General features: G+C 34.8%; 1 protein-coding gene across 1 annotated transcript; it reads right to left on the bottom strand.

Moving 5' to 3' along the window:
• Positions 1-1,987: 1,987 nt before the first annotated feature.
• LOTGIDRAFT_162934 (hypothetical protein) lies at positions 1,988-6,903 on the bottom strand (the record flags this gene model as incomplete). The annotated part of the gene is made up of 6 exons (XM_009058998.1): positions 1,988-2,037; positions 2,980-3,121; positions 4,305-4,469; positions 5,248-5,525; positions 5,792-5,962; positions 6,672-6,903. The coding sequence occupies 6 exons, from the start codon at positions 6,901-6,903 to the stop codon at positions 1,988-1,990; spliced, it is 1,038 nt and encodes a 345-aa protein (XP_009057246.1).
• Between the last annotated feature and the right edge of the window lie 4,578 nt (positions 6,904-11,481).

Raw genomic sequence — 11,481 nt, 5'->3', positions numbered from 1 at the left:
TTACACCCCCCCCCCCCCCCCCCCCCCCTCATCCAAAATAAAATTGCGCACCTGTCGCTGTAATATCAACTTGTTAATGACCTATGAGGAAGTTTAAAATTAGTTGATAGCCATAAATACCATTGATATAAATTGATTGGATTTCCAAACGACCCTTAAAAAAATCATGTGAATATTTTAACTTGTGTCTCGCCACCGCCCGGACACAATATCTCGACATATTTATAAATGATGTCGCATTAGCTGGTGTATTTAAAGAAGACTCAATTCCACGTAAGACATCATTAGTTTAGAACAATAGCAACATCTGCCGTAGAACATTATTCAGAATTTCTGATATTTTATTTAAAACTGTAGTCTTTATTGTGTTCACAAACAAATTTTGACGCGTTTTTCATAAGGCAGGTCAATAACTCAAAAGCCGTTCATCGAAAGATAGCCATGTTCGAACTTGTCCAAGATCTAATCATTATAAATATTCACACCAAATTTCATTCAAATTGGATGAAAACTGTAGTCTTTATTGTGTTCACAACCAAATTTTGACGCGTTTTTCATAAGTCAAGGGCAATAACTCAAAAACTTTTCATCGAACATAGCTAAATTCGATCTTGTCAAAGATCTCATTAATATAAATGATCACACCAAATTTCATTCAAATCAGATAAAAACTGTTGTCTCTATTGCGTTCACAAGCCAATTGTGGACGTCCGGACGGACGGACAGGGGTGACGACAATATACGACCACATTATAATGTGGGCGTATAAAAAGGAAATGAAATATTGTTTAGTGTATCAATGTTTTGGAAAAGTGAAAATATTTCTTCATCCTTGGTTAGACATAATCTCACTGATGTGTATTAAAATGATTAATGATACTTGCGTAGAAGGTAAACAATAAAGATAGCGACTGTGTCAGTGGGGGTCCAAATGCTAAAGTATTTCTCTATCCGAGTAACGGAGTTAAAAAAACAACATTGTTCTAAACTGTCCAACTTCACTTTTTTATCATATTATATAAATGGAAAGGTCTGATTCATGCTACAGATACCCGAAAGTTTTAATTTCTTGTTCAAAAATTGTAGGCTTTAAAAAACCGAGGTGGAAATTGTCCTGTATTATTGTATTATTAACAAGTCCTTTGAGATTTTTAGATCGATATGCTAATTGTTGTTATCTCCCTTGAAAAAGAAATCAATATATAGATTATATATTATTATATCGTCAGAGATTAGTGGCAACCGCGATTTTCTGTCGACGAGGATGCATAGGTCGACCAATTCCATGAATTAAATAAAATTTTGTCTAAAAAACAAATTTATAAAAATGAGTACTGTTAGAATATTCGTTCTAACATTTCTATTTAGGGAAATAAACTAAATGTTCGCTAAATTTAGCTAATATTGAACTCTCTCAGCTGGACAACAACATTACTTTATTTTACCACGATCAAATACAAAACCATTTTCTATTGCAAATAAAAAAAAAGTGAATCAAGAGAATCTATATTGTGCAGATAAAATAAAAGTTATACAGTTTCACTGTTTGAATGGCTGTTGTGCAATGTTTTGCACCAATCATACTTTGCTTTCAGAAACGGGAATTTTTTAGCTAAGCCGATCAGTAAAAGTGTTACAGCTTACCGTCGAAATTTTATTCTTCGAATCCTTGTGTGGCGAGAATTATCTGCGTTTGAATTATAAATTGACGACTCGTGATTATAGAAAAGACATAAACAGAAATAATGAGTAAAATTTCTTGTTTGAAGTATTTTTAAAGGAATTATGCAGTTTTCATACATTTCTAGTACTTCTGAAGACTATTTACCTAAAGTCAAGACCCAAATCAACCCCCCACCCCCAAATAGTACACCTGTCCCTTATGTATATCTATTTGTGACATAATATACCATAAAATTCAGTGATACGTTTTATGGCGGGGTATCAATGCCAAAAGTCACACTTAGTTTGTAGGTGTTTGGTATTTCTATATACCAAGTAAACTACATTGTGGATCTATAGTATCATCTGGCATAACTGAAAAATAAACGTGAAAAAGCATTACGTTTTACATTGTTCTACGTTACTTCTACGTCACGTTCTACGTTGTTGTATTTCTATGTGTTAAACCGTAAAACAACAAAGAAAGTATTTAGATATAGTGAACCATTGGTGGGTTCTTAAAACAATGTTTTAAAATACGACTTCAGATCTCAGAAACAACAGATTTTAAGACAGTATTGCGTGATGGTTCTTACGATATTTTTTTGTTTGTCGCAGATCTTTTTTTAAGCGAACCCCTAAAAAGACATGTACCCTTCCGTCAGACTTAAGTATAACGATGAAATTTGCCACGGGTATTCAATATAGCACATTAATGTTGATGGCCATGTCATAGTATCCAAAACTTTTATGTTGGAACTCTTTGCCAGGTCTTACTTAAAAACAGAGCTAACGCGTGGTTGTGTCATGAATATGCAATATCATCTGGATCGGAATAGAAAAAAACTCCTGTTAGGAATTGCAGAATAGTTTTCTAAACCAGAACCGGAATATTCAAGTTGGTTTAAAATCTCACTATCCAATCCACTATCAACTATAGGTTAAAATTCTATCGAGATATCCAGATATTTCAATAAGCTTTCAGGCGAGTATTGCTTTGTTTACCTTTCTATGCTATTGGGGCATTAGACAATACTTGACATGATCCAGCGACCAGACTTCGACTTCAGTAGACACAATTAACAGTTTTCTGATGGTAACTGGTACTCCAGAGAAGGAATCAAGCCAATAGGTTATGAAGATACTAAGTTGGGTTTCGAAATCTTAGCTCGGATTTCTCAGTTTCCAACTCGGATTTGCGAGCTACGCGAAGCCCAATTTTCGAGTTTCTAAGTCTGATCCTTCAAACGTGTTGAAGATACGTGCTTTAATGAACAACCGTCTTCATCTAATTTATATCAAATGTACTATGCTTACCATATTGTTGATCTTTAACAAATTGTATCAAGTTACCAGTTGGTCTAGCCCCACCACAACTACCATCACCTCTTAATTGTACCACAAAATCAGTTCTATTTACTGTAAAATGACTTAAATGTCCGGTTTTTGACCATGATGTCTGTAAAAATATTAAATATTGCGTATCATGTGCCACTTATTTTTTTCCAACAAAGATTCAAAAATCAACCATTATAACGTTCGAATTTCAGAGGAAAGATCCTGTATATTAAAGTACAATTTTGCTTATCCGTGCACCTGCAAAGCCAAAGGGTAGTGATACGCAACAGCGAGTTGGTAAATAGTAACACGATTCAAGTGATAAAAAAGATCGTTATACCCTCATTTCACAAAAAAAAAATTTTTTTCTATCGGCCCGATCTGGAGAAGTAGATGGGAAAAAAGTAGCCGGTTGTCTTTCGGTAATGGAGCCTCGGGGGACTAAGACGATCATACCAGATCTTCCTAAGAAGTTACAAGGTAGAGCTTACTCGGTGGTGCTCGCAGGTTTCAGACTTTTTCCTAAAAATGCAGCCAATCGATCAAACAAAATGATAATCTATCATTGATAAGGTACTATCAGGACCAAAATATGCTTGGTAAAATGGGGGTATTAAACAAACTTTTATGCTTCTGATTCCAAACAAAACTCGTGGACCTGTCTATATGAAAATTATCATTTTATCGCAGTATTGCTACTGTTCAACACATACCACGACTTGGTGGTAGTTGAATCCCTCCTAGTTCGTGAAATTCTTAACTAAATTCTCATGTATTTGTAGTTAGTTCTTACAATTCTTGAGCTATCGGGGATTCATGGCAAAATGTTTTGAGTTCTTCAAAGTTTTGGCTACCAACTCCCGATATTGTAGTTCATTCGTAACAACAAACTCATGATACATTCTTAGGAATCGTTATCATTGGAAAACCTCACAATTAGTCAAGAATAGTCAAGATTTCATTTTTATAATAGATAGGCTATAAAAAAAATACATGTATGTAGGAATGAAGGAATTACAACGGAATCTACAAAAAGACACAGTCTTAAAATAACAATAAAAAACCTACAGAACTAGCAAGTAACCAACAGGAACGACCTTAAAGCCCAGTACATGCATTTGGAACATTCTAAGACGAATCGTAACTGACTCCTTATTTTCGTGTATTGTGATAGTTTGGCTAATAAAAACGAACAATGAGGTTCAGTGTACAATCAGGCAGTCTTTACTGAGACTTATACATCGTACTGTCTTACTGTCATCACTGAAAAGATGGCATCTCCGTTGAAGTACATGGATACTTACCGAGTTACTGATCATTAGTCCTGTATTAGTTAAATCTATTGTTGATCTTCCTCTCAAACACATGGCTATATTTGAAAGACTACAACAAAACACCCAGCCATACGGCCTCTGAGTTCCAAAATCTTGAATGGTAAATGTGTAATCATGGTTCATGCTGGACATTTGCTGAAGAAAAAAATATCAAGATAGATGGGCTGTAAATAAAATATGTAATTAATGAAAGAATTGCGAAGGAATCTACCAAGAAACTATGGAACTAGAAAATAACAGCCCTTAATGGACCTTCGATTTTATAGCCCAGTTTATGAATCCATTCAAGCTCAGAGACAATTATTGTAGATCGATAAACAATTGACATGCATGGCTCAGGATCACAGTCACTCTCATCTAAGTAGTGCTATATAATAATAACAACGTACGAAGCCTCGGCCATCCTGGATTGACCTAGTATCGCTGTCGGAGCGATACTAATAATTATGGGCCAATCAGCGTGTTGGAAATTAGTTGGTGCCGAAATTGAAACAAAACTTTTTGGCTTCCGTTTACAGAAATAGCTTGTGGTAAAGTTGTGTCGGTTATTAATAAAAACGCCAAAAAGCATGATACTATGTTAACACATTGGAATTAAGGGACGCACGAGGCTTTTTGGGGTACCAAATAGTGCAGGCAGTTCAATCGTTCCGTCAGCGAAACTAAGTCAATCCAAGATGGCGGGGCTTCGTACCTTGTTGTTATTATACAGTATAGCTTCTTAGATAAGACGTGAAATCCACATCATCCATCGGTTCGGTTCTATTGCAAAGCTAACATCTGTGATCAACTGGGTGTCCGCAGGTTTTGTGTGCTCCTTATAGACTCTTCTTTAAGGTCGATACCATAGAACATAAGAAGGTCTTGGCGGTACATCTTTATAAGATCGTTCAGGCTAACACACTTCATTTACCTCTGTATCAATAGCAACCTTTGTGAAAGTTGTCTTTCCTTGCGCAGGATTGGTATAGGGATACACTTCGCATCCATGGCCTCCATAGCACCTTCCAGTAGGAACATCAAATACATTAGTAGCATTGAGAGTGAGGTAGGTTTTAGGACTGCTGGTATTCATGTTGTGACAATACAGACGAACTGAAGAACTGTTTAAGATACCAGGATAATGAATATATTCACCGTCAGTTGTATAAGATGAGTTACATTCTTTTATCGTTTCACAAGAAGCAAAATCTGAAATAGAAATGAAAAATAATCTGAAAATACAAATCAAGAAGTTTCGTTTTGTGTTTTTCTAGATAAACAATAAATTTGCTTTCGCTGGATACATAGCACATCCGGAATGATCAATGATTGCTCTTAGACTTCATTGATTTTTTGAGGTTTTTATGATTCGGATATGCTTTTAAATATAATATATAATTCTAACCATTACAATCTGGGTTTGGATTTTCAAACTCAAAGTGCTTTAAGCAAATACAAATCTAAGTTAAACTTACCCTGGCATGGTGTTTCCGTCCAATCTGAATTACCAATACATCGTGTTTCGCCTATTTGACGATGAATGTAATATTGACCACATTTATATCTTGCTGTATAATTACCAGGAGATCCAATTACTTCTAATAATTTGTGACCTTTTGGGACTGGAGGAGGTCCACAAGCAGGACCTAGATGATATATAAAATATTAGGACCTACTGTATCGAAAACTAGCTAGTTGTTGGTTTGGTCTCCCTTGTGATCTAACGAGATTTAAACCAAGGTCGCATCACCCCCGTCAACTCATAATTCATCATAATTTCGGAAGTCATATTGCACTTCTTTGGGTTTCGATATCTCACAATTTATGGTCGATATTTAGACACGGAGTCTACAAGACGCACTGTCATTAGTTAAAATGAACGTCAAAACCTTAGTATAAATCTTGTAAGATTACAATGAAGATCGAACCAAAAAACCAAAACGAAATTGTCATCTAATTTTAATTAGAGAATCATGACAATGGCTCGAAAAATGCCGGACATATTTCAAAAACCCGTAGCGTAAACCTGATTTAAATTAAAATCTAAAAAAAGTTGCCGTTCGTCTATCGGATACCCTGCAATTTGTATGTCCAAATTTCTCTGTCGCAGAAGTTACAGAAGTAATTTTCTGTTCTATTCAATATTGTGATATTCATTGTTTAGCATTGATGTGTATAAAGACAAAAATTTGATCAAAAACACAAATGGGTCCGACTTCAATTGAACACGATCAGAAAAGCTTTTCCCCAGATCATAGGGGAAGACAAGAAAAAACACAGAAAATTACTTGTAGGTCTTACTTTAATCAAATTATATTATGGAATCTAAATAATGAAAAGCTGCCCAAAACTTACCGTCTTCAACAAAATATTCAAATCCAGGGTGTGAAACCAATGAATCTTTCCTATATATTATAGTAGGATAAATTATACAGGTTTTATTAACGTTGTTATAAAAATAAGATTTATTCCCTTGACTAAATGCTAAATGATTACATTCTAGTCGAGTTTGAGTTGTGGTAGATTGAGATACAGAAGGTAACGTCATATTACTAATATAGAGTACAAACATCACCTCAAAACACATTTTTAAAAATAAATATTTTCTTCGTTTAATATTAATTCGATATTGTTTTAATCACAGATTAATTCAAAACACAAATGTAACATAATGCAATACCAAATACCATTAAGAATTCATGAAAGTTACTAGCAAAAATCAACGATTAATCACCATGTTCAATTTACATGAGAAAAGTACACTGTCCGAGAAATTGTAAACGCCAGTTACTAATAGATATTAAATATAGTAAAAAAAAGCGCAAAGAGTCAAATCCATTGAACGAAATTGCAGTCTCACTACCTTAAGTTTAAGTAACTGCATGAATCAAAGAAGGTTGTCAAAGAAAATGAAATCACTAAAATTCATTCCAATAAAAGAGTCTGAAATCAGTTATGATGTTAGCTTCATCCTTAGTTACCTTCTTATTTAATTTTTAACTCCATTGTTACAGACTACGACTTTGAATCTATGAAGGAATTTGAAATTTGTATATTATTTCTAAACACAATGATAATTCTATTTAATTATTGATCTCGAGTTCACAACAATAATTGTTAATTAGTCATCAAAGTGTTTACTTTGCCAGCTTTACATCTGGGTTTCAGCCATCCCCGCTGTGTCGTCGAAGACAGTAGATTTCTGGGTGTCAGAGTATACTTTGCACATCAATGCAGACAGTTCGTTTGTAATTTTAGAAGAGCATGGACGGATGATGACCTGTTTTATTTCAGTCCCTTGTATTTATAGTATTCATTTTTAATTTTGTTTCAAAAATAGTTTAGTTGCAGTGATGATATTGTTTGGCCGGCAGAATCCCGTCCACCTTGTAGCTACGGGCCTGCCTTTTCTAGATTATTATTTCATAAGAAAACAATGTGTGTCCCAATATATATGGACGGACACGGTTCCCCGTGCTAAGATACAATCTATATCTCAGGAGTCCCTAATTAACTTGTAATAAGCTAATTACAAAAGGGAATGCAGACCAATTTCTGACCAGTGAACGAGATACATGCCTCGGGGATACCAATAGTATTTATACATTTAGATAATCCTGTGAAGAATAAAAAAAAATCAACAATTTTTACGCCTCCTCTAATAATTATTTATTCAAAATGACTTGCGAATCAGTGACTCAGTATATTCCCGCTCATCTTGGAAGATTAACTATCACTTGAATAACTATATACTTCATTAACTTCATTCGTTCTGAAAAAATGTGACTTTGTATGCAAGCACATAAGGTGCGGGTACACAAGCGGTATTGGTCGGGGAAGTTTGTCGTCGATTAGAGTCTTGATTAAAATCTCGCGTGTGCCCGTACTTCCAATACAAGATCATCCCGTCCCCGACAGGATTTATAATATCAAAGTTTGATAGTTGATAATAACCTCCAGACCGTCACCATCCAATTAGATTCATTTTCCTTTCATTTGTATATTATTATCGAGATAACAGAAAACGACTGAATGTAGACTTTTGTCTCCCCGTATGCCCGTGTCAGTCGGTGATAACCTTGACAAGATTCTAGATGGCGACAACAATCTCCGACCAAGACCGTTAATATTTAATGTGAATATCTATTTACCTGTATTAATACAGACACAACTTTGGGTATTCATCAAATCTTTATAGAAATAGACTAAGCTTGAGTTTATAATTCAAATGTTAAATTTTGCGTTAACATTTGAGCACGGTATGAATTAGGCACAGGAGAGCGTACAACCATCTTTCGTTTTCAAATTTGGAAGAAATGAAATGAGATAAATGGCACCCAGGCCAACACTGTAGATCTGCTTAAATGGTGAAATGTGGAGTGAGCATTTTGAATTTCATCAATCGAAGAATGTAAATTGTACTGAATATCTTGTTTTATCTGATTTATTGTCTAATACTAGGGCAGACAAGTGTATTTTACCGCATGATCGCGGTCGATCGATATTTCTTGAACCAATCGGACTTGATATCATGTGACGTTCGTCATTATATTTACCAATCAAGTGGCATACACTCTGAAATATTTGATAGGGCGTAAAAATTCGCTGGCGATTTTAATAGAAGTGGTTGGTTGAAAAAATACACTCGTCTGTCCCTAGCATAAGTTGATAATATATTCTAGTAATTTCTATTTTAAAACAATCTTGAATTATGCGGAAAGGGGAAAATGCATCTTTTTCAGAATTTATTGTAACGTTCACAATCAACGTGGACTGGAAGCATAGTGTGGAAACATGGCCTGGTAGCAAGGATTGGGGGTATGGCCTGGTAACAAGACTTGAAGACATGGCCCTGTAACATGGCTTGATAACATGGTCTGGTAACAAGGCTTGATGACATGGTGTTGTAACATGGCTTGATAACATGGTGTGGTAACATGGCTTGATAACGCGACATGGCTTGCTGACATGGCACATTTCTATTTTGACATGGAATGCCTGTAATGAAGATTGTACACACATTTGAGCACACATTTTATGGAGAGACATAATCAACGTCTCTTAAGTTCAGCGATTTCGATCACACTCTGTATGTATGTTTATATTTCTCGGCTGACAACTGGCATGTTGATAATTATTTTATTTCAATTAGTAACATAGCAACTGTAAGATTCGATTCTCAAAAGTAAATTACATTGTAGATCTATCGTACCAGTGGGAATTGCTAAATTAAATAACAGAGAAATGTCCCAATTATCAGAATAGTTAACAAATTAACGACTATTTCTTCAACTATTTAACACTTTTTTGTTTTATAAGTAAACCGTAGTAGGGACTGAGGTTATGAATATTCAAAAGTAACTTAGTTTTTAAATTGGCCAATCAATACGCTTCTACGTACATTGTTTTTTACATATGAACACGAACAGTCTTGATCACCGACTTTTGTCGCCGCCTCGAATCTTGAGTAAACTTTCGCGTGTGTCCATGCTTCTACGACAAAATTACCGCGCTGCCGACAGGATTTATCATATATCAAACAAGCCACTGCCCTGGCACCCTGCATGGCGTTGCCTGTCTTCATTATCTCACATTGGTACAGAAACCTAGGACTTAAAGCTCCATACATTTCATTTTGATTTTGAATAAATATATTCAGCAGTACAGTAACAATCACCAGTATGAAATATCCAACCTTCAGTCACATAGTTATATATATTTGGGGTGATATTGAACAATATTGACTAAGTTTAGTCAAAATCAACAAGAATAGCATGGAGGGGATCGTTGCCAGAAGTATAGTGTTTACGACCTTATAATTGAATGCGTTTTCAAGAACGAGGTCAGTAATTCATATATAATATTTTTTTAAACAGGGTTCATCCATGAGTGATAATAATGAATTTCACCTAGTTTCATGAAAAATTTATCGAGAATTTTGCCTTTTAAGGCGTTTTTTGTTTAAGAACAAGGGAAATAACTCATACTTATTTTTTTCGATTTTTCTGATTTTCATTGGGGTTTATCCTTCGGAGATTACAAACACTCACACCATGTTTGTCAAAATACCACAAGAATTGTGCCTCCGATTGTTTACGAGTAATTGTGGACGTACAAGATTGTGTGCGTCAATACGGGCTACGCTCTAGGTTTTAAGTGGGCGTATAAAAAAAATCGCTCCTCTGCACATGTCCGGCGTGTTTTATTGGGCGATTTCCAGCCATTAAACAAAATTTGGTACCGATCACATGATCGACATACGCTTTTAAAAATTCGCTTGGCGTGCCCCTTCGTGATGTGATCCGTTTTAAAAAATCACTGGAGATTTTTTGATCAACGAGATCGGGCGAAAAAATACGCTCGTCTGCCTGGCTGAATCAGCATATATCTGGCAGTAAATAACAAAACAGGGCATTTCACTGATTTATTGTATCAACAAAATGTTTTATTTAACAGTTTTAAATTATCATTTGATGTTAATATCTGGCATTTGCATTTGAAACGTAGACAAAAATTTGTAGATGACAATAGAAACATGAAGAATTGAAATTTGCAGAGACAGTTGGCAAATGAAATGTGGACATGCTGATTACTGACTGGAAATGATTTCCCCTAAAAAAAACAATGATTCTTTCCCGTGAACTAGGCCGAATATTTACATGTTAAACTTATAATATACATCAAAAATAATTACACAGAAAAAACCCCTATAAAATTAAACTTTTCAGACCTCCGATCAACTGAATTAGTTTTTTTTTTGTCAAACTAAACTATATTTCTACAATTCGATGTAATAGAACAATAAGGTCATAAGTGGTAGTTTTGGCCACAAATCGATTTTTTTTTCAATATAGAGTTAGATGCATTTAATGCGCATGTGTACACTCATTTTGAACCCTCTACCTTTTAAAGATTACAAATATTATGAATATATTAAAAGGTCGTACATGTATGTACATCTATTCATTGACAACAAAGGGCCTTTATTTGTAGATATAACCTTACTGGTCTGAGGGTTTGCCTTTTTCTTTGGAAAGTAAATTTCAAGAAAAAGTCAGTTATGGCCTCAAAGTTCTATGACAACGAATAATGAAATTTAGACTGTCTTATCCCGATCATGACATTGTAACAAACTTTGCTCTCAAAAACACTATGTAAACCATAA

The sequence above is a fragment of the Lottia gigantea genome (assembly GCF_000327385.1).
Source record: "Lottia gigantea unplaced genomic scaffold LOTGIsca_37, whole genome shotgun sequence".
NCBI classification, from domain to species: domain Eukaryota; kingdom Metazoa; phylum Mollusca; class Gastropoda; family Lottiidae; genus Lottia; species Lottia gigantea.
Note: the sequence above shows the minus strand (reverse complement) of the source record. Positions and strands in the feature narration are given on the sequence as shown.